At 34.1% G+C, this 26,270-nt stretch overlaps 6 protein-coding genes across 7 annotated transcripts; 3 read left to right on the top strand and 3 right to left on the bottom strand.

Moving 5' to 3' along the window:
• Positions 1-4,312: 4,312 nt before the first annotated feature.
• Positions 4,313-10,439, top strand: LOC126653951 (wings apart-like protein 1). Its single transcript, XM_050347959.2, has 13 exons — positions 4,313-5,028; positions 5,471-5,570; positions 5,690-6,029; positions 6,675-6,787; positions 7,188-7,316; positions 7,419-7,512; positions 7,599-7,709; positions 7,794-8,410; positions 8,485-8,750; positions 9,289-9,439; positions 9,628-9,725; positions 9,809-9,890; positions 10,061-10,439. Exons 1-13 carry the CDS (start codon positions 4,478-4,480, stop codon positions 10,142-10,144), a joined length of 2,736 nt encoding a protein of 911 aa, XP_050203916.1. The 5' UTR covers positions 4,313-4,477; the 3' UTR covers positions 10,145-10,439.
• A 264-nt stretch (positions 10,440-10,703) lies between these two features.
• On the bottom strand, positions 10,704-12,648 carry LOC126653962 (uncharacterized). Its single transcript, XM_050347969.2, has 5 exons — positions 12,542-12,648; positions 12,242-12,456; positions 11,967-12,134; positions 11,217-11,452; positions 10,704-11,126 (listed from the first exon to the last, which is right to left on the bottom strand). The coding sequence occupies exons 1-5, from the start codon at positions 12,609-12,611 to the stop codon at positions 10,880-10,882; spliced, it is 936 nt and encodes a 311-aa protein (XP_050203926.1). The 5' UTR covers positions 12,612-12,648; the 3' UTR covers positions 10,704-10,879.
• A 1,084-nt stretch (positions 12,649-13,732) lies between these two features.
• Positions 13,733-16,585, bottom strand: LOC126661519 (uncharacterized). Its single transcript, XM_050355394.2, has 5 exons — positions 16,458-16,585; positions 16,163-16,377; positions 15,298-15,465; positions 14,979-15,214; positions 13,733-14,452 (listed from the first exon to the last, which is right to left on the bottom strand). Exons 1-5 carry the CDS (start codon positions 16,525-16,527, stop codon positions 14,200-14,202), a joined length of 942 nt encoding a protein of 313 aa, XP_050211351.1. The 5' UTR covers positions 16,528-16,585; the 3' UTR covers positions 13,733-14,199.
• A 1,032-nt stretch (positions 16,586-17,617) lies between these two features.
• LOC126664323 (protein RTF1 homolog) lies at positions 17,618-20,192 on the top strand. 2 transcript variants are annotated; one of them, XM_050356670.2, is made up of 2 exons: positions 17,618-17,754; positions 17,956-20,192. In XM_050356670.2, the coding sequence occupies exon 2, from the start codon at positions 17,965-17,967 to the stop codon at positions 19,927-19,929; it is 1,965 nt and encodes a 654-aa protein (XP_050212627.1). In that variant the 5' UTR covers positions 17,618-17,754; positions 17,956-17,964; the 3' UTR covers positions 19,930-20,192. The 2 variants fall into 2 exon arrangements, with proteins under 2 accessions (XP_050212627.1, XP_050212626.1); XM_050356669.2 differs by having other exon boundaries at positions 17,932-20,192.
• A 595-nt stretch (positions 20,193-20,787) lies between these two features.
• Positions 20,788-23,616, top strand: LOC126664324 (uncharacterized). The gene is made up of 2 exons (XM_050356671.2): positions 20,788-22,445; positions 23,382-23,616. The coding sequence occupies exon 1, from the start codon at positions 21,126-21,128 to the stop codon at positions 22,404-22,406; it is 1,281 nt and encodes a 426-aa protein (XP_050212628.1). The 5' UTR covers positions 20,788-21,125; the 3' UTR covers positions 22,407-22,445; positions 23,382-23,616.
• Positions 23,617-24,581: 965 nt separating this feature from the next.
• Positions 24,582-25,586, bottom strand: LOC126679215 (glutathione S-transferase T3-like). The gene is made up of 2 exons (XM_050374231.1): positions 25,194-25,586; positions 24,582-25,127 (listed from the first exon to the last, which is right to left on the bottom strand). Exons 1-2 carry the CDS (start codon positions 25,584-25,586, stop codon positions 24,582-24,584), a joined length of 939 nt encoding a protein of 312 aa, XP_050230188.1.
• Positions 25,587-26,270: the final 684 nt, after the last annotated feature.

Here is a 26,270-nt window from a genome sequence, read left to right as displayed (position 1 = left end):
TGAAGTTGGGGGATTTAATTGCAAAAACAGCAAGGCTGGTAACATCTGTTACTTATGGACAAAGAAAAAATTAGAAGTTTATAGGTTTAATTAAATAAAAGGGAAGTTGGAGGATTCAATTGTAAAAATAGTGAAAGTTTAGGGCAAAAAAAATCGATTGATGGGAAATCATTAGGAAATTTAATGTAGTCGCAGTCGGTGTAATTTTCAGTGGTTCAATTAGTATCATTCGAATTATTCTTTTAACAGAAATATATTTTATTGATAAATATTACAGTACACCATAAATCAATTAGACAAAAGATAAACAATATATAAAATCGAACAATCGATCTATTGAGAAAAAAAAAATGAACTTTTGAAGGCAACACTAAAAATGTAGAGTTCTAATGAGGAGAATTCACAGCGGTTCATCTTTAAACAAATTCATCTTTTCTTTACTCTCATTCAACTATACTTTATTAGAGTCTGTAAAACTATAAAACTTTGATTCGTTAAAAATGTTTTTTTTCGTAGAGATAGATAAAAAAAGAAAGTTAAGACAAGTAATAAAAATTGTTAAAATCCTAAGGCCCTTGATGATGATTTTTTTTTTATTGTTGAGCCCATTGATGTGCTTCCACGTTGAATTGGTGCAGAATGTTGCGGAATTTGGTGGCAATGAAGGTTTGTTAAAAATGTTAGATATCGTTACAAATACCCTGAATGGATGCCAAGTTGCAATACCATGAGTTGATTATTAAAGATATTTGGAAAGTATCGCTTTTAAAGATGACTTTGTTCCATCAATTGAAAATGTTGAATATGAAGAATTAACAAACACAAAATAATTTTGATCGAAACAAAGAACTTGAATTCTCAAGAACATTATATCTGAATTATTAACGGACACTACAAATTCTTGATAGATTCCAAAAAACTTACTCATACTAGTAGAAAATAACAATATAAACACACAAAAAAACTCTAAATTGGAGATATTATTCAAAAAATTAGGAAAAAAAAACACTTGAATCGTACAGATGGAGAAGTATAAGATGATTAGTCAAAACGGGAAAAACACCTCATCCCCCAAGCACGCCATGGTAAGTTTGGAGTAAAAACTGAATTTCAAAAAATTGCTATCATGTATTTTCTTTCATTAAATTCAAATTGATTTTTTATCATAATTTTAAAATGATGTATTGAAAAAGAATTATCGTCAATTCATAATTCAAGATTTCAATTTAAAATAATTTAAATTCAACTTAATTATTAAATTTAAATGATTTGATTAATAAATACAAAACTAAATTTACTACGAAACTAATTGAAATTTTGTATATTATCAGTTGGCAAAAGGTCTCAAAAACCAACGAGCTATAAACTTTTTCTCAATTGCATCCTGACATTGAAAACCAGTATACTTTACTATATTTTATATTTTTGACTTTCATTTGCACCATAAATTAAAAAAAAATAGATAATTTTATTCATTATAAAGATGAAAATTTTCAAAACAACTAAATTTAATAGTAATATCATATATTTTGTTTTTACTTGAACAAATTCAAATAGGTTCCTTATCTTTAAAAATATTCAAATAAGTCATAAATAAATACTTTAATTAGATAAATAACTAATTAATTTTTTTAAATCTTATTAAAAATTAAATAAATTGAAAATCGATGTGTGTCAATGGCTCCGACTCTGAATCTTCCATTGCCTTCCTCGGACTGCCACCATCCGCCCTCGGACCCGCGGAGGGCGGGCGGTGACGAGCCTGAGAAAAGCAGTGGTAGATTCGGAAGCGTTTGTTCAAAAAAAAAAAAAAATTGATGTATATTAAATAGCTCCAATGATTTTTTTTTTTGAATTTATAGAGAAAAATGATTTTTTGTTATATTTATAATATTTTTTTTACAATATATATTAGGAAGAATTTGTTTTGAATGTTATTCAAGTAAAAAGAGTTCAATTTGATGTTTTTTTAGTGGAATTGAAAATTAAAAATGTAAAATATAATAAAATTAAGTGGTTTTATACGTTACAGTAAAATTAAATAAGAAATTAAAGCTCATTAGTTTCTTTTATCTTTGTTGCCTTATCAATTTGATAAGAAAATTTAAGCTAAGCACAGATTAAAATACACACACAGAACTAAAAAAATTACAAAAAGTATAATTAATTTAATGATCAATTAATTGTTTATATAATTAAATTGTATTACCAGTTAATTTTTCAATTTATTTTGAGCAAATTACTATGACACCCCTCACATTTAACATAATTCACAGTTTAGTCCCTCTTGTTTGGAAATTGAACTATATAGCCCCTCACTTTTGTTTTTGCCAACGATTTAGTCCTTCCGTCTATTTTGGATGTTAGTCAACAAAGTCAACAAAACTATATGATCCCCCATTTTTATTTTTTCTCAACGATTTCACCCCACTTTTGTTTTTGTCAGCGATTTAGTCCCTCATTTTTGATAATTAATTTATCCATAAGTCCTTTGACTTCGTTGACTAACACTAAAAATGGATGAAGGGACTAAAATGTTGACGGAAGCAAATGTGAGGGGCCACATAGTTTAGTTTTCAAACAGGAGGGAGTAAAGTGTGAATTATGTCAAATATGAGGGGTTTCATAGTAATTTGCTCATTTATTTTCTAGAAGTCAAAATATTTTCTGAAAATACACCTTTGTAGACTGTGCAACCAATAGCAAAATGACTAAACTAACCTCATCTTGCTTTCTGCCATCAATGCATCGCCGCCGTCCGTGTCCTACCATGCGCAAGATAAAGATTAACTACAAAATGTCAAAAACACACCTGAAATTTAAATACAAAGCACCTTGAGCACTAGTATTTCAAAAATGCCATGTTTCACTTAGGGAAAGAGCAATATTTTTTAAGTTGACAAAATTATCCTTTTTTAAATTTAAGTATTTTTGTTACGAGTTTGCTGCTAACAACTTGAGAATCAATTATTTTTCAGGTATTAAGCGTAAGCACATAATTCATCTTCCACCTTTACATAAATTTACTAAGCATAATTAGATTTTAATACATCTCAAGAAATCAAGAAAGAATTAATCACCGTTCCAATTGAAAATAGCTAACACAAGAATTGTTCTCTTTCTCACAAAAATAACCCACTTTTAAAAATCAAATAAAGAATTAGTCAATTAAATTTTAAAAAGTATAAATGAGTAGCAGAGAGAAGTTTGAATTGCAAGATTAAAAAAATGTGAATTATTTTATTTAAATTAGCTAGGTTTTTTGGAGAAAAAATATGATATAAAGAAAGAAATAAGCTCATATTTAAATAAGGATAGTATTGTAAAATTAAAAAATATTACTCATTTCCTAGTAATTTTAACTCTTAAAATTACGTCACCCTAAGTATTATCCTATGTTTTTTCTTTTAAAACTCAATGGACTTTAAATTAAGCAATTGAAAATAATGAAATGTATCTGAAAGGGATTTGAACCTCATTCCAAATTGGCAGACATATAAACAACATACCTAGCAAAATGACGGGTCATACTATTTACAACACTTGTTACATATTTAAAATTCGAGCCATCTATAAATATATTTGAAAGATAAACAACTTTGAACTAATAATTCAGAGTATGGATCATCAATATTTAAAACTGTCATACTTATAATATAACTAACATGACATCTGACTCGATCACATTTTTTGCCATTTTTTAATATTTTTTTTATGTAACTCTAGTCTCCCGATAACTAAAACTAAAAACTTTGAAACAAGAGGTGCCTGAATAAATTTTAAATTTCGAAGTAGAGGGGCTTGGTAATTAATTGTAAAGACATTTAAAAAAAAACAAAGGATCAATCCAGTTCTCGAACTTATATATTAGATCAAAAAGTCATATTTAACCTTTTTAATTAATTAAATTTTAAAATTTGTGTATCAGAGTCAAATAAATTACTTTTAACTTTTTTAGTCAATTAAATAATTGTATCATGAGTCTGAATCTGGGTATTTTTATTTTTTTAAAAGAAAAAAAAGTCAACCTGAAATTCAAACTCATAACTCGAGATCAAATAAGTTATTTTTAATTTTATTAGTCAATTAAATCTCAAAACTTAAGCTAAAAAAGGTTAAAAGTGACTTAGTTGATCCCGAGACACAAGTTTTAAAACTTAAAGTGTCAAAATAAAATTAAAAGTCATTCATTTGATCTAAAGACACGAGTTTGAGGACCAGATTGATCATTTTTCCCTTTAAAAAAATACAAACCGGATCCGAACCCGGAACACCATATTCAAACCAAAGATATCACCCACTTATTAACCAACAAAACAAACGAACCAAACGACCTCCTTTCTTCTACCTCTCTTTGTTTTCCAATTTCCTTCATTCTCAGCTCACAAGAATTCAAAATATTTTTGTTCCCAAAAAGCCCCTCTCTTTCCACTCCAACGCCAAATTCAAACTCAAAGAATCAAAACAATTCAAAAACATGATCGTCAGAACCTACGGCCGCCGCAATCGAGGCTTAACAAGAACGTACTCCGACTCAGCAGAAGACGACGACAACGACGCCGTTTTAGACCATTCATTTAGAGATTCCTTTTCTTTATCACAGGAAAACAACAACCCATCTCAAGATTTGTACAGCTTACCCTTCTCATCACAAGAATCCTCCTCTTTTTGGCCGTCCAATCACGACGATCCGTACAGTTTCAGTCAAGAAAATCATAATAATTTCGCCTCAGCAAGCGGCGTCGTTTCGAGAAAATCCAAGAAACCAAGAAATGGCAAATTTGAAATACCCAATTGTAATAATAATTCAAATTCGAATTCGAATTCTAGGGTTTTGGTTCCTGTGAGTTCTACGACTTTAATGGAGGCGCAAGAGTTTGGGGAGATGATGGAGCATGTTGATGAGGTTAATTTTGCACTTGATGGGTTAAAGAAAGGTCAGCCTGTGAGGATTAAGAGGGCTAGTTTGTTGTCTCTTTTGGAGATTTGTAGCACTGTGCAGCAGAGGCGTCTGTTAAGGGCTCAGGGGTATGGTTGAAATGAATTTCTTTGATGGGTTTTGGATAATTTGTGTGAATTTTGTGTTTTTAGCTTGTGGGTATTTGAAATATTCAAGTGGGTATTTGCATTTTGAAAGATTTGTAAGGGTATAAGAGCATGCAGGTTTGATTGATTGTTTTTTTTTCTTGATGGGTTTAGATAATCTTGGTTAATGTTTGGAATTGAGGTCTGTCATGGTGCATTTGCATTTTGGGAGAGTTATAGGTAGTTGAAGCTGTTTTGAAGCTTGAATAATAGAAATTTGCAAGATTAAGATTTTTGCATTTTGACAGAGTTAAGAGTTATTGGTTTTTGTATAATTGAATTTTGCAGGATTTCTACTTGTCATGATGCATTTTCCATCTACTGAATACTCGGACTTTAAAGATTTTATTTAGCATGTTAAACTTCTGAAGTTTCTTGCTTTCAGGTTGGCGAAGATGATAATTGATGCTATTTTAGGTCTCAACTTTGATGACTCACCTAGCAATCTAGCTGCTGCAACTCTTTTCTACGTTTTGACGGGTGATGTAAGTTATTTTCCTTGTCAGAAATTTGTCAAAACTTAAGATTGAAACTTATGGATTTACTGAATCTTCACTCATTTATTTTTGTACGTTACTGAAATTGTTTAATTTTACCATTGCAGGGGCAAGATGACCACCTTTTGGAATCGCCAAGTTGCATTCAGTTTCTGATTAAATTGTTGAAACCTGTTGTTTCTTCTGCTTCTGAAGACAAAATCACAAATATAGGTAGTAAGCTTTTGGGGTTACGCAGAGATTTAGACATTTTAAGGGATACGACTAAACTGGTAGATTCCAGTTCTTCTTCCATTGCTGCCAAAGTTCAGGAAATTCTTGTTAGCTGCAAGGACATGAAATCATGCTGTGAGGATGATACTGAAGTAAAGCGGCCAGAACTGAGCCCCAAATGGATTGCTTTGTTGACCATGGAGAAAGCTTGCTTATCCAAGATCTCTTTTGAAGGTATCAGAACTAAATTTTCTCTGTTATGCCCAGAAGAAATGTATTTTTCACCTTTATACTATATTTATACTATCAGGAATTGCAAAAGTAAAATTCCAGGCTGTCTAGTATAAAAAGATGGGATGATTAAATGCTGTTATTAACTTTTAAGTATGGATTTGATTATCTGAGATCATTCAGATATATCAGTATGAATCTGTTCATTTTATTTATTCAAATTTTAATTCTCTCAAGAAATGTTGCCCTTTAGAGATTGAGTTTCATTATCTAATCTTGTGGTTTAAACTTTAAATTCCATCCACTATTATGTTGGCTTTTGCTTACTTTTCTAAACTCATTTCATTTTGCATTAGATCTGTCATTGTTTCCTTAACATTTTTCTTCTTCCCTGCCGAATTCTCTAGGCAGTGATTTTGTGCCATATGACATTTTGGCAGTTTATTTTAGAAGTTAGTAAATACTGGAGTCTAAAGGGAGTATTTATACTTATGTTGGACTTAGCGCTGCTTGTCTTGCCAATTCCTAGATTGAATAAACAATGCATTGCTCTATATTTGTTGCATTCATGAAATGCGGGATGATGTGTGCTCTTTTTGACTTTTGCTGATTGCACATTATTTGATGGTGTGGATTGCATTCTTTCAGATACATCTGGCATGGTAAGGAAGACAGGGGGCAATTTCAAGGAGAAGTTGCGAGAGATGGATGGACTTGATGCTGTTTTTGAGGCTGTCATGAATTGTCACTCAACTATGGAGGTGTGAGCTTGTATGTTTGTTTATTCTTGTATCATTTTTGGATAATTCTTATATATTAAATATGAATATCTTGACGAAGGAGGTTAAGAGTATATGTTCCTCGAAGTGGAGGGAGAGGAGGGGGTTGAGGTGCTGTTGGATGGGGAATCCGCATCGGAGGATGTGCTAAAGCATCTTATCATAGCCTCTCTTATTATACACATAACAAAGCTCATTTATACTACTACTTTGTTCCCTCTTCTTCTGCTGATGTTACTCCCTCTTTTATGATACAAAATTGTGCTACTGTATCGTATAGTAATTTATCTTTTTGTTATCCTGAGACCGTTTCACTGTGAAAGCTTTTAATTACTGCCGTGTCTCTTTTTTAGAGAACTTGAATTTTTAAAATTATTTGCAGAGTTGGACTGGACATGGTTCATCTACCACTCACGATGCAAAAGATGACTCACACCTGCAGAGTCTGGTGATACTTTTGAAGTGTTTAAAAATCATGGAAAATGCTACATTCCTAAGTAAAGATAATCAGGTATTTACAAATTTATTTAGCCTTGATTATTTTTCACTCCAATCTTCCTCTTTCAATGGATAGAAGTTGAACTCTTAGTTCATGTTTTTCCCTTCAATATAGAGCCATTTGCTCGGAATGAGAGGAAATCTGGATTCTTATGGATGCAGACGTTCATTTACCAAACTTATTATGAGTGTCATCAAGATTCTATCAGGTATTTTCCTTCTCTGCTTGTGTCTTTAGGAGTCGAGAAAAGAGTTCAATATGATCTGTATTGTGATGATCAATGGCTTTTGTTAGGTATATATCTACTCAAAAGTTCCGCAACAGTCTCCGATGATGGGAAATCTTGTGATATTTCTGATGGCAGTCACCATGCTTCTGATTTGGCTTTAGTTGCAGCCGGCAGAGGTATTTGATTGCCTATATGTCTGCATTGTTTTTGCATCTTCTGGATTCTATATCTATTAATATGGCTTTCATTTGTATTTGCAGTGAATAGCAATGAAATCATTAACATCAGTTCTTCGTCAAATGTCTGTGGTTCAGAGAGGACCTTCTCTGAAAAGAGTTTTAATAAATCTCAGAAATCCATTTCCCCGATTAGTGTTCCTTCTTCCAGTTCCGATACCACAACTATGTTAATGAACAATGCTTGCCAACTGAGGATGCGGATCCATTCTTCAATATCTGGCTCGAGCAGTGGGACAATAGGATCTAGTTGTGCAACACCTTTAACTAGTAATGGGCGGAGCACAAAATTTGGGCTTCCAGAGAGGAATATTTCCGTAAAAAGTTCTGAGTATGACCTTTTAGAGGATAGCCTGGATCCTTATGCATTTGATGAAGGTGAGTTTCAGCCTTCAAAGTGGGAATTACTATCAGGAAAACAGACAAAATCTAGATCTCGAAATCCTGATGTAACCTCAAGAGTACGTGAAGATGAATATCAGCATCAACTGATGAGCCAAGAAGAATTAAGTAATGGTGAAAACTGCCAACAAAAATCAAAAAATGTGGAGTGTCATCCTTCACAGATGAATTCTAGTTCAAATGCCTCGGAAAAAGAACTTCTCAGCCTAATGGCAGACTGTCTCCTAACTGCAATCAAGGTTTCCTTCTGTTCCACTGCATTTTTCACTTTTATTTTTATTTTTTTGATATTGATAATATATCTTTTTGGCAGGTTCTAATGAACTTGACGAATGACAATCCTATTGGCTGTGAACAAATCGCTAATTGTGGAGGACTCGAGATGATGTCTTCTTTGATTGCTGGCCACTTCCCGTCATTCGGCTCATCTTTATCTTTCTTCAGCAAGATCAAAGAGGATGCCTCAAGCATTGAACTTGAAAATCAGAATGATAATCATCTCACTGATCAAGAGTTGGATTTCCTTGTGGCTATATTGGGCCTACTAGTGAACTTGGTTGAGAAGGATGAGCATAACAGGTTAAACTTTTGTATCAATGATTTTTCTTGTTCGTTTTTGCGCTTATCTCTGTTGTTTGCTTAAAGCTATTGAAATGTTTGGATGATACTTAATGTCTTTTTCAGTTTGTTTTTCCTAATGAATTCTTAATTTATTTTCTTTTGCCTCTGCTCATACTGACCTGAATTATTCCATTAAAATTTCTTGCTATGCTTCTGAATCTTCCTAGAAAATTCCTTCTAGAGGAAATATCTCCATCTTGCGGAAAAAATTTGAACTGCATTTGCATATGCAATACCAATTTTGAAAACCAACATGCACATTTCTTGTATTTAACAATCTTAGGTTTACCATAATTATTTTGAAATTCTATGTGGAATACCTTTAGAAAAGAGTTATCTGCTAGATTTGGAGGGACAAGATTATTAAAGACAGCTTTTTTGCTTTAGAGATCTTTTCAGATGCAAAGTTTCTAATGAATAAGGACACTGGGAAATTCTGCTTTACGTGCTAATCTCATTTATCTTTCAGTGAAACTTACGGTGAGATTGACTGCAGGTCAAGGCTGGCAGCAACGACTGTTACGGTGCCGAGTTCAGAAGGGTCAGATGAAGAAAGCGGCAGGGATGTAATTCCACTACTGTGCTCTATATTTCTGGCAAACCAAGGAGAAGTTGATGCAGCGGGAGAAGGAAACATGGTGTCATGGGTGAGTGATCGTATAATGAAACATTTTATTTTGCCGTTTTTTAATAAAATCTGTATCCACTTATCAATGTGTGTGCATGCTTGAGGTGTGGAGTTGATGTGTTGATGATTGATCTGCTTATTACTGCTGCGTTCATCTTTAGAAATTAAATTTTATTAAGCATCTGAAGTATGCATTTATTTTTTAAGAATGACGAAGCAGCCTTGCTTCAAGGAGAGAAGGAAGCCGAAAAGATGATTGTCGAAGCTTATGCAGCGCTCCTACTTGCATTTCTTTCAACAGAAAGGTCTGTTTCCGTGTTCTCCCTCACATGGTTTGTAACTATTCCGATTTGTTCTTTGTCTCATTGTTTCATTGGTGCCCTGGCAGCAAGAGCACACGTGATTCTATTGCCGATTATCTTCCAAATCACAGCCTAGCCATTCTTGTTCCTGTTTTGGAGAGATTTGTGGTACGTATTTATGTTTGATTTTTGGCCTAATCACTCAAAAGATTAAAATCTTGTTATCAATTCTAATTTAACCTTTTAATTTCGTCTTGGATAACTGCAGTTCAATTGTCGCCAAAGTAGGTTTCATTTGTCGATATTATTAACACAGTTATTAAATTGTCCTTGTCCAGGCATTTCATTTGACGTTAAACATGATTTCGCCGGAAACTCATAAAGCTGTGAGTGAAGTAATTGAATCATGCAGGATTCCGTAAAAGCTCGCAACAAAAAGCTAATTTTTAGTAAATCTTCTCTCCCCTTCTTATTAGATGAGCTTCTGTTGTACACAACACAATGCCCATTAGATTGCGGCAGCGTAGCCATTAAAAATGACCTGCCTGCATTATAGTCTGAATGACCCTTTGTGCGTTTATTCTTTCTTCCCTTGCCCTCCCCTGTATGACAGTATTCTTTTTATACGGTGCTGGTCAAGACACGCTTGTATACAAAAATCGTAGTAAAATCAGATGCTGTTTCTTTGTGCTTTGTTATGTATGCAATCTTCTTCTCTTTCTGATTGCAAATTGCATCTTATTTCATGATAATCACGCCGTTCGCCGTTCTGGAATTTATGCGTCAAGGTCAATTAATTCACATTTAGTCAGTTTAATCAATTAGAGTGAATATTCTATATTTGTAGGTTAATTAGGATTTTTACTCTATTTTTAACTCCAAATTAGGTCATCGCGGTCCTTTGATGCTCTCATTCTGTACTATTTTTAATTGACTTAAGAGTATTATCTTCAATTATTTAAAATGATTTAGTAATAGTACTAAAAAGAAGGATGACACTATGTCAAATTATTGAAAACGAAAGAGAGACAAATACGAAGATGGGTATGGACGGATACAGACCTATATATATCACTTCATAATTTTTGTTCATCTTGCGAATAATTTTTGGTTTAGTCTCTCAAAATGGTTCAATTTATTTGAACAAACTGCTGTAATCAGGTATGCTTCTCGAAGAAGGCGGTGATGAGCTTATTCACCTGATCGGGGAATTGCTCTTGAATGAAATGGGTACCATCTGGCATACTCTCCATCTCTAAATCGCCAACGAAATCCTTCATTTTTCCAGTTGTTATGTAGTCTTGAATTCCTGGGAATTTAAGGAAGTAGTCTTTTCCGCCAATTATCAGCAGCACCGGAACGTGAATCTTGGGATCAGTCAGTGTGAATTCTCCTGGCAACCCTCTAATAATAATGCAGATAAAATACAGTTTAGTTCCATTCAAGCCACAAAGATTATGTAAGAAGAAAAATATAAATTTTGAAAATCCATACTTGTAAGGGACTTGCATTGGAGAATCAAAACCAGATTTTTCATAGGAAGTTGTGTAGATTTGAAGATCTTCAGTGGTGAGCCATTTGGGTGGGGGAGCTGATGGTTCCACCAAATCCATGATCTCTTTGTCCTTCTCTGCTATAGGAATTTCACTTCTTGAGAAGAGAATGTAAATATTCTTCCATACAGTTCTCACATCATATCTGCTAAAGTCAGCCTCAGCTCTTCCAGGTTCCTATGATCGATAGAGAAATTTTCGTTAAAGATACCTGAATTTTCTTCTTTCTTCGTGTGCGGCGGGGTACTTAATTTTTAACTCGTAGCTAAAATGTCTCCGAATTACAACTTTATAGCAGTAAAGTATCTTTCATTAACAAAATTCTATTTCCGTCAAAATGGATTGACGTTGCAGTTACGTGGATGTCTACCTAGCATAAAAAATATTTTATAATCTTATTAAGCGGTTTTTTTACTACTCATGCCAAATTTTATGTGGTGCTGATGCGCTCATGATAGATAATTATACGACTGCAACGTGATTTCATTTCAATGAAAGCAGTTGTTTGAGAGGGAGATTTTAGCGCTTTTAAAAGGCTCGATGTTACGAGCACATGCTCAGCATATATGCCACTGGAGCTAAAGCTCAATGCTGAAAACAAAAATTTGTAATGGAGTTTCCATTGAGATATGCAGAATTTATGAATTCAAATTCAGTTGGAAAAAATACCAAAACCAAGAAAATCAGGTACCTTCCACCTGGAAATGTAGAAACCTTCAGGAAGAAGCTCCTTGTATCGCCGAGGATTCGGAATGAAGAATGGCACGCCTAGTGATACGACTCCGGATATTCTAGCTGGGTAGAAAAGAGACAGCAAATAAACAGGCCAGGAACCAAAATCTTTTCCAACCAGGAATGCCTGTGTTCAGTAGCAGATTCAGAAACTTTTCATAAGATGAACAAAAATATACGGTAACTTAGTACTTGAAACCACCTGTCTCGAACAGGATCTATCAAATATATTACCTTGTGAATTTGAAAATGATCAAGGATAGTAATGGCATCCTCCACAAAGTCATTAAACGACGCCTTTTCGGGTTGAGGATGAGGATCGGATAATCCATAGCCTCGTAAATCTGGCGCAATTGCTCGATATCCAGCATTTGCAGCAGCAATCATTTGATATCTCCATGAATACCATATCTCTGGAAATCCATGTATGAACATAACTACTGAGGAGCCTACATAATGATTTGCAACCATTCAGATGTCAAAATATAAAGAATTCAGCTGTGTCAGAATTGAAATCTAAGAGTTTATACGAACCAGTTCCGATCTCAGCAATGTGAAGCTTCACTCCTCGTACATCAACAAACTTGTGCTGTATCTCATCCATTGAGATCGAGACAGAGACAGAGACCAGAGAGTTGACTTAATGTTTGCTTTTGTTCTACTTGTATAAATCACCTTCTAATTTCATTTGAATAAAGAGTCAACCCGGCTCAGACTTGTGTCTCGGATCAAATACGTAAACTTGTGTTTCGGAGTCACGTAAATCACTTAAGTCAATTAGATCCCCAAAGTTGTATTGTGTTTCGGAGTCACGTAAATCACTTAAGTCAATTAGATCCCCAAAGTTGTATCTCGAGGCAATTAACTCACACGTTTGAGGTATAAAGATTAGGGAGATACAAATTCGAAAGCCGGATTGATCCTTTATTCAATTTTATTTGCAATGTGGTAGGTAAATGATTTAGACATTTAGCGATATACTATAGTACGTACTATAATTTGTGCTGTGGTCCAAAGCTAGGAGCCCGAATTGCACAAAGGCTTCTAGTTCTGTAAATTTTACTTATCAGCTGCTTGTTTCATAACTTTAATTTGTTTCTGAAAATGGAAATACCTACAGACATCAGACATGAAATATTTAAAGAACTAAATAGACAGTGAGATAGAATGTTTATCTATATGTAAGGAAAATTGCAGTATCAATCTCAAGCTGACGCATGACAATTCATCGGCCACATAGACAATGACCGAGCGAGAGGGGAGCCTTAGCCCCGTCTTTCAAAATTGGATAGACAACATAGAAAATTAATACATATTGTGATTTAACCCCGTAACATTGTAATCAAGGCTCTTTCATTGCATATAAGTAAAATTTAACATGAATTAATTGCATAACTTCAAGAGGGCCGAATAGACAAATTGTATGTTGAATTATTAAAATATAACAAATTAAATATCAATAACCATTTTATAGTTGGATATAAGCAAAAATATTTAACTCTAAAGCAGTAATACTTTAGAATATGATTTCTGCAGCTAAATGGTTTTACTTTGATCTGCTTATAGATACTGAAATTTACATTATTCAAATAGCTAGCATCCATCTTGAAAAACCTTTGAAGCACCGACATGGACACAGAACGGATACAGATACAAGTACAGACATAGCGAACGGTATTTAAAATAAAATAAAATACGGACACGATGAAGACACTGGAAATTGATTTGTATGTATAAATATATTATGTAAATAATATTCATAGTTCATCCAATATAAGTAAAATAAAAAGTTCAATTCAGTAAAATTAACTGTAATACCAAGTGTTGAACACTTAAACACTTCCGGCGTGTCCTCCGAAGTGTCTCATAGTTCAACAGTAAAAACTGTCAGAACACTTATTCTGCTGTGTCCATACGTGTCCCCAGCGTATCCCCCTTACATACGGCACCTCCGAAAAGAGTTGTGCTTCAAAGATCATAACCCAAACACAACAAAATCCATATTCATAAGCTCAGAATTACATTTCCTTTTTCCTACCTTATTCATACAATTTGTAAATATTTCGACACTTAATACATTGTCTTTATTTAATACAACATTGATCATGGAGTTTCAGCAGCTACAATCAGCCTCGACTCAATTTATTTCAGAGATTCAACTAACGCTATTCGTATCATTGTAAAAAGATTGATCATGACCATATGCGGGTATTAAGAAAAGTCAAAATGAGTTGATTGACCTCATCAGGTGATTGCTCCTGAACAAAATGTGTTCCTTGAGGAAGATGCACAATCTCCAGATCAGGAACAAACTCTTTAACAACACCACTCTTTATATAGTCTGCCATCCCCGGAAATTTCTGTATATAGTCTTTCGAACCCATGATAAGTAGTGATGGTACCTTAAGCTTAAGCTCTGGTATGTTGAACTCTTCGTCCATTGCCCTTCAAATAGCAAGAACAACAGGATTAGCTAAACTAAAGCAACATTTTTTAATTCTCACACATATTTTGTCCACCACGTCGTACATGGACATATCAAATGAACTTTTCACACATCATAAAATGATTGAAGATTCTAATTACATCATATTATTAGCATCATATATGTTATAATTTCGTTCACTCTGTCCACTAATCACATGGTGCACAAAGTTAGTGTAAGAATAACAAAATTAATTTACACATTCTATACACTCCGTCATATGTATATATAGCCAATTAACTTGCAGAACATCATATAAAATGGTTGAAAATTCTAATTACATCATGTTATTAACATCAAATGTTTTATAATTTCATTGGTTTTGTATACTGATCACATGAGAATTTCATAAACACTTAGCATATACTGATATATAACAAGTGACAGAAATGGATGATTTAAATTACACTAACATTTTATCACAGACAACTTTCTTTCACTATAACTGGAATGGAGTTTGGAATTAAATAAATCGCATTTTATTACCTATATGGAACTTGCAATGCAGTTCTAAAGCCAGATTTGGCATACAATTCTCCGTATGCAGCAAGATCTTCCTCGGAAAACCAAGAAGGAAGGGGAGTAGAGGAGTCTATCAAATCCATGATTTCTTGGTTTTCAGCAGCTGTTGGCAATTCACTTCCAGAGAATAAAATGTAAACATTTCTAATAACTGTTTTAGCATCTAACCCACCAAAATCAGCTTCTGCTCTCCCCGGTACCTAAACAGCAGCCGTAAAAATAACATTAAAGTTTTTTTCGATACTAAATGCTTAAAAAGATTAAGAAATTCAAATGCACATACTCTCCATCTGTTAATATAAAAGCCTTCTGGAAGAGTCTTATGAAATGAAGACGGGCCAGGTGGCACGAAAGGTACTCCAATTGTTACAACCCCTGTTACCCTCTCAGGATGCTGCAGAGGCAAGATGCAGGCAAACCTGGCTCCAAAATCTTTTCCTACAAGAACAACCTATGCATATTCAAAAAAACCAAGTAAGCATCTATAAATTGCCACTGTAATATTTACATCAAGCCTTTTAATTTCTGTTTTTATACATATAGGGTCACTTATAAATAAAATCACGAACTTTAATGTGTTTTATAATTACAGCATCTTTTAATAAATACCAATTCTTAACTCTTGGCAATTTGAAACATAATATACTTTTACTAATGCAAACTATAAAAGTTATGATATTTACGGCATTGATATCAGCAAACCTATATCAGACGAATAATTATACAACGCAACGATTGTGCCACGTCATTCGTGTAACAAATGAACGAAACGTTGGCAAGGTTATGATATTTAGTGATAACTATTGCAAATGCTGACTTGTTGCAAAAATGACGTGGCACAACCATCGTGAAATAAACACTTATATCCGGCATTCAAAGCACATCCATATCAGCAGCAAAAGTATATTGGAATATAAATCCGTGTTTTAAATTGACAAAAGTTGGAAGTCGCTATTTGAAATTCTTAAAATTAAAAGTTGGTTGTTTTAATTACTAAACACACTAAATTTCGTGATTTTATTAGCAATTAACCATTATACATATGAATTAATATACTCAATCATGACAGCTAATTAGATAGTCTGATCTGCCAACTGAATCAAAATTAAAAAAATTAATTCGCAATGAGTAAATTTCATTCCTAATACCTTCTTAATTTCAAGTGCATCCAAGATTCCGACTAGGTCATCAATGATGTCTGAAAAAGTAGTCTTCTCCGGTTCAGGCGGCTGGTCGGAAAGTCCATAGCCTCTATAATCAGGTGCAATAGCACGAAAACCCGCCTTAGCAAAAGCAATCATCTGGTGGCGCCACGAATACCAAATTTCAGGAAATCCATGCAGAAATACTACCACTTTATCACCTGCAAATTCAAAAAATAATCAATAAAGTTTAAGCTGTATAAAATGAAATTAAGTAAGAGTAAGTAGTTATGCTTATTACCAGTTCCAATCTCAGCAACATGGTGGTTTAATGCTCGTACTTTGACAAACTTGTGTTCAATTTGATCCATCTTTTAAGGTTTCTGCTTGTTGAGAAAGCTCTGTGACTGAATTTTATAGACTTAGCAGTAATGAGGAGAATATGCAGCTAATTAATGAACTTTTTTTTTTGTTAGAAATAAATTTGGAATAAATTAAGATAATTGTTTTGAATAAATTACTAGTTTGGTCAATTTCTTTTGCTGACATTTCAAGACTATTAAATTGATTTTTTGTTAGTAAGACGGAGAATTCTCAATTCCAATTCAAGGCCGGCTCTCACATTATCCTTCACAGAGACAGAGTTGGCTGTAAGCGTCAATAATGGAAGGCCAATTTATTAGTTTCCTTTTTCTCCTATCTACCTATAACTATTCCATAAATATAAAGGAAATAGACAAAATTACAAAATTAGCCTTCAATATCTAAAAAAATTACAAAAAAATTATAAATTAAATTCTAAAAATTAAAAAAAAATCAAAACTTAACAGGTAAAAGTGTATATAAGTTATCGAAACATATATTTCAAAAAATTACCACTTTATTAAATGGAGTATAAAAGAATCAATAATGAATCAGCTATCTAATGAGCATCTAATTATAATAATTATTTATAAATTAAAATTTAATTTTGAAAATTGAAAAATTAGATTAAATTTTTAGAAAAACAACAACTCTATTTCAATGTTCATATTATTTTCTTTAACAAATATTTGAGAGGTCAATATTTATTATAATAATTTGTTATTTTATGGAAAAATTACTACAACAGTTATCATATACTAATATTATTTCAACTTTAAATATTAAATAATTAAAATGAGATTTTAGTCAAATAAAAAAAATGTTATACTATCTTTTAACAGAAAATATTTTTAAAAAAAATCATTCAACAAGGGCCAAAGCCCAAAATCAAAAGTTGATGGAGTATTTTGCTTTTCGAAGCTAACGATTTACAGTCCATTTTGGGCTTTAAACCAACAAATTGCAGAAGAAGACGAAGATGAACAATCCAATGCAGACGGGTTAATGGGCCTACATAGCCCACTAACACAAATGGGCCAACACAATCAATGCATAAAAACGCGAAATAGAGCCCACCAATAAATACCCACCTGTTCAGATTATCCTTCAACATTAAAAAAACCGGCAAGATCTGCAGAAAAGGCAATCGCCGGAAAGTCTCTGCTTATACACTTAAAACTCAACCCTAGCTGCCACGAATTTGGGAAATTTCTAAATTTAAAAGCTGCAGTTTGGTAATTAATCTCATTGCTTTTAATTTATGTCGTTTAATCTTTTGCTAGTAGTTTTCGAATTAGGTTTTAATTTATTTAGCTACAGATTATATATTTAGGTTGAATTCAACATTTGATTTAGTGAATTTTTTTGTTTGAGCTTCTTGGTAGCTTAATTTAGTGAAATTGTTTATTTAGAAACTGGAGTTGTACAATTGGCAGCTGTGAATTATGGCGGACTTGGAAAATTTGTTACTAGAGGCGGCTGGAAGAACTGGGACATCTGGAAGGAATAGGAATTCGATTCCTCCGTCGAGGCGGCGACGGGAGGGTTCGTATTCGGATGGTGGAAGTGACTCTAGAGATGATGATTCGGATGATGACCGCGGCTATCCAAGCAGGAAGCCGTCGGGTTCTCAAATTCCTCTGAAGAAGAGACTGGATGCTGCTGAGAAAGATGATGATCAGGGTAGTCAGGATGAGGGTGATTATGATGATGGGGGTTCTGATCGTGAGGGTGATAGCAGTGACGGATTAGATGTTGGGGAGGATTTATATAAAAATGATGATGATCGGAGGAAGCTTGCTCAGATGAGTGAACTTGAAAGGGAGATGATCTTATCTGAACGGGCAGATAAAAAGGGAGATAAGAATTTGACTGAGAGAATTCGGTCCAAACGGGATAGTGAGAGGACGACTCGTTCAAGGAAAGAGACTCCACCTCTTGCGTCATCCCGTGGTGTGCGCACTTCAGCTAGATCTGCTGACAGGGCAGCTGCGAAAGATGATGCTCTAAATGAATTGAAAGCCCGGCGTTTAAAGCAGCAGGACCCTGAGGCTCACCGTAAGTTGAGGGACGCATCTAGAGGAACTTCTAAAGGCCGAGGCTTCTCACCAGTCAAGCAAAAACGTTTTACGTCTGCAAGCTTGAGTAGCTCTAGTAGTGAGAGCGAGAGCAGGTCCCATAGTGAAGATGAAGGGTCAACAGGCGATGGTGGTATGGCAGATAGTGATGATGATGGAGAGCCTGGGTCTAAGGGTCCAACATACGATGATTTAAAGCAAATTACTATACGTAGATCAAAACTTGCTAAGTGGTTTATGGAACCATGGTTTGAAGAGTTGATTGTCGGTTGCTTTGTGAGAGTTGGGATTGGGAGGTCAAAGTCCGGGCCAATCTACCGGCTCTGCATGGTTCGAAATGTTGATGCAGCAGACCCTGACCGACCTTACAGACTGGAAAACAAAACAACATACAAGTATCTGAACGTTATTTGGGGCAATGAAAGCTCCGCTGCCAGGTGGCAGATGGCTATGATTTCAGACTCCGGACCGACAGAGGATGAGTACAAGCAGTGGGTCAGGGAGGTGGAGCGTACTAATGGCCGGATGCCAACCAAACAGGATATTCTCGAAAAGAAGGAGGCCATAAGAAAGTCGAATACATTCGTTTATTCAGCAGCCACTGTGAAGCAGATGTTGCAGGAAAAGAAATCTGCGTCTACGAGGCCACTAAATATTGCGGCTGAAAAGGACAGGTTGAGAAGAGAAATGGATGTAGCACAAAGTAGGCAAGATGAGGCAGAGGTGGAGAGGATCAAATCTAGATTTCAGGAACTGGAGGCATCTCGGCAATCCCAGAAGAATAGTACAAAAGCTATTAGATTAGCGGAAATGAATAAGAAGAACAGAGTTGAGAATTTCAGAAATGCGTCAGAATTGAAACCAGTGAAAACAGGTCTGAAAGCCGGTGAGGACGGTTATGACCCATTTTCAAGGAGATGGACTCGGTCAAAAAATTACTATGGATCAAAGCTTCCTCGTGGAGATCCGACTGTGACGACAAATAGTGTAGCCAACGGGACAACTGTTATCGTAAATGCAAATGGGACGGTGTCAGGCATGGCTGCTACAGCAGCTGCTTTGGAAGCAGCAGCTGATGCAGGGAAGTTGGTTGATACAGCTGCTCCCGTGGACCAAGGCACCGTCACAAATACACTACATAATTTTGAGCTTCCGATCTCGTTGACTTCACTTTTAAAGTTTGGTGGAGCACAGGGAGCTCAGGCAGGATTCATGGCAAGAAAACAACGGATAGAATCAACTATTGGATGCAGCGTCTCTGAAAATGACGGGAAGAGGCATGTCCTCACTTTGACAGTTAGTGACTACAAGAGGAGAAGAGGACTTTTGTGAAATGTGACGATCAACATCTTCTCCGGTGACAACCTCAGTTTCTGCTTCCTTCAGGCCACTAACGACTCGATGCGTTGCGATGATCTGGTTAGTGTGGAGGGTCATAACATTGTCAAAGAAGTGTTATATATTTGATTTCCTTAGTTCTAATACTATGATGCAGGTATTTTTCTATTGGCTTTATTTGTGTTGTTAATTGATATACGAACTGCAAGAACTTGAATGATGGTGTTGTCAGAGCGGGATGAATTCATCCGTTTGAAGTTTTGTGCGTGATTTCTTCAATTATTACTCGGACCTCTAATTTTCCGAGATTAAGGTTCATTGAGAAATAGTTTGAGCATTCAGATGAATTATGTGTTGTAAGGCCAACCAGCTCATTGGAGTAATTTTCCGCGTTAGGTTTAGGTTTACATACCTATCTCTCTACTCATAGGATTGGTTTGAAACGCCGGCAGTTCAACCCACCTATGGGGCTAATGCCACCACATTGGTGGCCGGGAATGTACCCAAACCTCCCCAATCTCTCCATGTCACCTCAGATTTGGCATGACAGCCTAGTGGCCCTGCTCGTACACTAGATTAAATACCAAAAAAGGGGAACAAAACAAACTTTTATTCTCCTCTTACATTATTCCTCCGAATTAAAACCGCTAAAGTACCAAGTTAGATAGGATCTTGATATTGACAAACTCGCATAAATCAGTGGCAGTTGGCAGTTTGGATATTTTTTTTTGAACACAAAACGTACAATACATTCTCAAAAGGAAAAAAATACGAAATACAGATATTAGAGCATCTCCAATAGCATCTTTAAAATTGGAGAGCATCTTTACACAAATAGAGAGAATCTTTAATAATAAAGAGTTCAAAATTAAAGTAAATTCAATAGGCTCTTTAAATTCATTTTATTTTTTATTATTTCACTTTCCCTCTATTTTTATCTTTACTATTTTCACTTTCCCTCTCATTTTCACGATGCCTTCACTTCTAGTTTCTTGTTCCATAACTGAACCTGCACAAATATAACAAAAATTAGAATTAAATTAAACATCTTGTGATTAAAAGTAGCAAGAAAGTTTGTGGTGGAGGAAACACGCATCAGCATCCTTTAGTATCATGCCATAAATCTCTATCTGCAGTTGGTCTTCCGATTTTTTTGTGCTAAGTGAGTTTCACTTTCTTTCTATAACAACATGCCCTCTACAAGTTTAATTAATTTTTGTCTTGATGATTCTGATTCTGATGATGATTTAGAATTGATAGTATCTACTATAGGAGAGTCACTCAATAAAAAAAGGAGGACGTTGTATCATAGGTCAATTTACAGTCGTACTTATATATGGCGTAATAGAATACATGGCCATTTTAAGCTTTATCATGATTATTTTGGAGAAAATCCTGTGTATTCCCCAAGTGCATTTCGTAGGAGATTTCGAATGAGTCGATCTCTTTTTATTCGTATACAATCAGCCGTTGAATCTTCTGACTCATATTTTGTTCAAAAAAGAAATGCTGCTGGTTTATTGGGGTTGTCTTCTCTCCAAAAAATTACCGCTGCATTAAGGATGCTTGCGTATGGAGTTGCAGCTGATTATATCGATGAATATGTCAGAATTGGTGAAAGCACTGCAATTGAAAGTCTCAAAAAATTTGTTGAGGCAATAGTTTCTATTTTTTCAGAAAAATACATGAGATCTCCTACAAAAGTTGATACTGATAGATTGTTAAAAGAAGGGGATAGTCGTGGATTTCCTGGAATGTTAGGAAGTATTGATTGTATGCATTGGAAATGGAAAAATTGTCCAGTTGCTTGGAAAGGGATGTATGTTGGTCATGTTCGTGAACCGACGTTAGTTCTTGAAGCTATCGCTTCATATGATCTTTGGATATGGCATGCATTTTTTGGACTACCAGGATCGCATAATGACATTAATGTTTTGGAGCGATCCTTCTTATTTACGGAACTTGCTGAAGGACGAGCCCCCCCGGTTAACTATTCGATCAATGGTCATGAATATACAATGGGATACTATCTTGCTGATGGTATATATCCTTCATGGTCAACGTTTGTGAAAACAATTCCAATGCCACAATCTAATAAGCACAAACAATTTGCTACAGCTCAAGAGTCGGCAAGAAAAGATGTTGAACGAGCATTTGGAGTGTTGCAAGCACGGTTTTCCATCGTTCGTGGACCAGCACGTTTTTGGCATCGTGAAACTCTTAAAAATATTATGAAAGCTTGTATTATATTACATAATATGATTGTTGAAGATGAAAGACATGTTAAAAATTTAGATTATAATTATGATTCATTTGATGTCAATCCTGATATATCGGTCTCCCAAGAGCGTTCAGCAGAGCTTTTGGAGTTTATTCAATGTCATCGTCGGATTAGGGACAGAGATACTCACCTTCAACTACAACAAGATCTAATAGAGCATATATGGAGAACACATGGAAGTCGTACCTAAACATCAACGTTTCTGGATATTATTCTGGGCATGCGACTTGTAAGTTAGCATATTGAAAATCTTTATTTTATGATTAAGTAAATATTTCTAATGTTATTAATTTTAATTTTAGTTAAGTTTGAAATTTGACGTATCATCAAGTTTGATTACTGTTTTTAGACTATACTGGAAATAAAACAGAGAGTTAATTTTTTTGTTATAAAATGTAGTTTTTAAACTTTATGTAGCTGGCTTACTTAGGTCACTTGGAAAAATACGCCCAATCTAAAATGTATCTGTTGACTATCATGAAAATGAAGTGAGTTTTTTTATTTTTCCTCTTAGGTGATGAAGTTTCTGAACTTTTTGTAGCTCAGTTTTATTTTGGGTGTATTTGCATTTATACCTGCTCTCTTGTTTCTTAAAATAGTAATACTCTCTTTAATTGTCAGACCACTTCTTTTTCTTTGAGACATCTTTGTGTTGCATTCTTATATGTGGTCTCTTTATTTGTACAGATATCATGTTTATTTGTTGTATTACATTGTCTTATTATTTTGTTAGTGTGAAGTTTGATATGTTTTTCTATCATCAAAATGTTAATATGGCGATTAGGGAGTATCAGTTCATTATCTTAGTCAGCTACAATCTGTACTACTTCCTACCTATGCATTGTATAGTGACTTTAATAAAATTATAGATCATTTGGAGAAAGAATGAGGTTTGCCTTATGTCCATTTCCATCATTTAGAGTTCTTAGAGCATTATTAATAACTTGAGATTACATGATTTGGGTTATCAAGGGCCTCAGTTTACATGGTTAAACCGGACACCTCAAAACTTAGCCGGAAAGTTTTTAGTTTGTTAGAATTGCTTGGTATGTAATATTTTCTGCTTTCTTGTTTATTGGATGATTTTTTTTCCTGTCTTTGTTGTGGTAACGTATTGAGCTGAGTTTTGCTGAAATACTTATGTTGTGTTGTTTGCAATTTGCAGGACACATACTGGAGTACTCTTTTATGGTATTGTGCAGACGACGACTCTTATCAGGGCTGTAGTTTTCCAGAAAGAAAGGATTATGTTGATGGAGATCAGACATATGAAGATGGTTCCGACTATGATTACCATGACTATTTAAATGTGTTTTTTTTCTTCAAATGCTTGATTATAGTTTCCTTTTGATAACCAAGTGGTCATATAAGATCATTTTTTACTGAATAAATCAATTCTGGCTCTCTTAATTTGCAGCAGTTAATGGTATATGTTTGGTGTAAAGTTGAAATATAACCTCGAACTAAACATTATTGTCTAACATGAAGTATTGAACCAGCAGAGATAAAAATCGTGGCTCAAGCTATGTCTATTAAACCAATATATAATTTCTAATTAAAGAGCCGGTAAAGCTCAAGCTAACCATTCACTTAGATCATTTGACCAAACCAACATGATACATATAATGAATGTTCTTCAATTTATGTTTTCACATAGAACACTCTCTATGTCTATCAATCTTGAACATGCACCAAAAATATGCAGACCCGCAATATTGACTAAGCAAGACAATATAAACTACAGAAGTTGACAGGGCTCAAACAAATTAAACCACACCATTTCCTTTTTGAAGTAGCTATTTGTTAAGGCTGAGATTAAAAATCAATATGAATTGTGTTAAAAAGCAAGAATATCATTATACATGCTTAGTAATCAATAAGTTTTTGATTCACTGATAAATTGTGCATACATTTATATTTTTTGATTGAAATTACAGTTATTGCTGCAAAATTATCAACAGTTCTTCTGGTTTCAAATTCCATTCATCTTCTTCTGTCTGTTGTACTCATTTTTGTCTCAGAAAGTTGTACATTCAATCTATAGACTTCTTAAAGCTATATTTTTGTATTAAAACTGAAGTAAACACAGCCTGAAAATCATCACAAGAGCAAGAAATCAATAAAACATAAGTAAACAATCTATAAACCATCACAATATTAAGAAATCGATAAAACTTCAGTAAATACACCTTTTAAACCATCATAAAAGCTAGAAATCGATAAAACTAATTGCATATATTGAAAATAAATCCAATTCAGATTCTCACACGTTTACATTACAAATAAGAAATCTATCACTTGATCTTGAACATAACTGATAAAACTAATTAATAAAACAAATGCAGTCACTACAAAAACTGGAGTTTCAGTAATTTCTCAATTTTCTTTCAACAATCTCGGTTTGACATCGAACATAAAAATTTGCAAGCAATTCAGGCATTCCTGCGGTGTCGATTGCCATTATCCTTTCATCCTCTTTCAGTTGTTCTAATCGCAACTTTTCTTGCTCATAAGCAAGTCTCTCTTGCCCTTGAACATAAACCTTTTCAAATAAATTCAATTTTTTTTCATTGAATTGCTTCTTTTCCTCTCTCATTTCTTGCAGAATATTCACGTATGAATCTGACGACTCATTTTCCATCTCTTTTTGCTTTCTTTTCTTTTTTTCTTTTTCAGCTTTCCTTCCTGGAGGTCTCTCCAAATCAACAAAATTCGTACTTGTGGTATTATCATCTCCTAAATTAAACCCAGCAGCATAAGTATTATCATGGATCTTATCTTTTTTCTTCATTGGTTTTTTCTTTTCACAATCTTCCAACCACTTTGGCTGAAACCTCAATATATTCCAACAATGTTCAAACTGAAATTTACCTTTGCTAATATCTTGATACAGAATTTTCGCATTAGCAATCTGAAAGAAACAATAAATTAACAATATAAAACCAAAACTATATTCAAATTATAAAGTAATACGCACCTTATCTTGTTCATTTATTCCACTTTGATTTCTTGATTCGATTTGAGCATAGCATCCACAAAATTTATTTGTAGCTAATTGAATTGTTGACCAACGATTCATCAAAGAAATCTGTGTACGCTCGGATTCAAAAATTTTGTATTTATGAAAATACTCCCACACTCGAGTCCAATATGTTCTGTGTTTTTGCTCATTTCCTTGCAAAGCATCTATGCTAATATTAAGCCATGATGACACAATATGAAGATCCTCTGCTACTGTAAAATTGCTGCTGCGTGATCTTTTTGAATTAGTTTCAGATGGATTAGAAAAACTAAATTCTGAATTACGGGTAAAAATTTCAACATCATCGGAGTTTGAATGTTGAGTTGGAAATTCAGAATTGGTATCCATGTTTTTATCTATATCAGCTTATCAATTCAGGTCAATAGAAGAAAAGAAGCTGAAGTAAAAAGAAATCTTGAAACATAAATATCGTTCACAGCACGTACGTTTGGAAGTAGCAAGATACTGGAAGTTTTTTTCTTCCTAAAAATAAGGACAGAGTGGAAGGAGATGTGATAAATGATAAATACACGTGATTTTAATAGATAGAGAGTTGGTTTGGCTCTCTACATGTAGAGAGCCAAAATGACTCTTTATTTTTATTTTAAAAAATAAAGAGTCTATTGAATTAACATTTTATAACAATTCTCTTTATAATACAGAGTTTTAGCCATTTAAAGAGGCTATTAGAGATGCTCTTACATGGAAATATTCCACATGAAGAACAAACACTGAAATTTCACAACTTAGCTAAACAAACAATTGAGAGGTATCAAATGAATCATGCTCGTTATGAGGTTATGTAGAAATTGCAAATAACTGATTTCTTATATGCCCTCTGAGTGATGAATCTTCATGTTGTATCTATCAACTGTTGGTTATGTCATTGATGAGGAAAACGCAAAAAATATCTTATGCTGTTTGCTGGGGTTAGCATGTATATTTAAAGGGTGTATTCTGAAGTAAATTAATCAAATTCTATATAATTGTACTTTATAGTATCATATTATTATGTCGCATTAACTCATTATT

The sequence above is a fragment of the Mercurialis annua genome, linkage group LG1-X (assembly GCF_937616625.2).
Source record: "Mercurialis annua linkage group LG1-X, ddMerAnnu1.2, whole genome shotgun sequence".
Classification (NCBI taxonomy): Eukaryota; Viridiplantae; Streptophyta; class Magnoliopsida; order Malpighiales; family Euphorbiaceae; genus Mercurialis; species Mercurialis annua.
Note: the sequence above shows the minus strand (reverse complement) of the source record. Positions and strands in the feature narration are given on the sequence as shown.

Bases quoted from the DNA above. Each gene is read 5' to 3' on its own strand.
- LOC126664324 (XM_050356671.2), top strand. From the start codon at position 21,126: ATGCCCTCTACAAGTTTAATTAATTTTTGTCTTGATGATTCTGATTCT.
- LOC126679215 (XM_050374231.1), bottom strand. From the start codon at position 25,586: ATGGATACCAATTCTGAATTTCCAACTCAACATTCAAACTCCGATGAT. The intron at 25,128-25,193 runs GTGCGTATTACT...TGTTTCTTTCAG, and splicing joins GAATAAATGAACAAGATAAG to ATTGCTAATGCGAAAATTCT.
- LOC126653962 (XM_050347969.2), bottom strand. From the start codon at position 12,611: ATGGATGAGATACAGCACAAGTTTGTTGATGTACGAGGAGTGAAGCTT. The intron at 12,135-12,241 runs GTAATATATTTG...TACTGAACACAG, and splicing joins ATCATTTTCAAATTCACAAG to GCATTCCTGGTTGGAAAAGA. The intron at 11,453-11,966 runs GTACCTGATTTT...TATCGATCATAG, and splicing joins TCTACATTTCCAGGTGGAAG to GAACCTGGAAGAGCTGAGGC.
- LOC126661519 (XM_050355394.2), bottom strand. From the start codon at position 16,527: ATGGATCAAATTGAACACAAGTTTGTCAAAGTACGAGCATTAAACCAC. The intron at 15,215-15,297 runs GTATGTGCATTT...GCTGCTGTTTAG, and splicing joins TTTATATTAACAGATGGAGA to GTACCGGGGAGAGCAGAAGC. The intron at 14,453-14,978 runs GTAATAAAATGC...TGCTATTTGAAG, and splicing joins GCATTGCAAGTTCCATATAG to GGCAATGGACGAAGAGTTCA.
- LOC126653951 (XM_050347959.2), top strand. From the start codon at position 4,478: ATGATCGTCAGAACCTACGGCCGCCGCAATCGAGGCTTAACAAGAACG. The intron at 7,710-7,793 runs GTATTTGATTGC...TTGTATTTGCAG, and splicing joins TTTAGTTGCAGCCGGCAGAG to TGAATAGCAATGAAATCATT. The intron at 9,440-9,627 runs GTGAGTGATCGT...TTATTTTTTAAG, and splicing joins AAGGAAACATGGTGTCATGG to AATGACGAAGCAGCCTTGCT.
- LOC126664323 (XM_050356670.2), top strand. From the start codon at position 17,965: ATGGCGGACTTGGAAAATTTGTTACTAGAGGCGGCTGGAAGAACTGGG.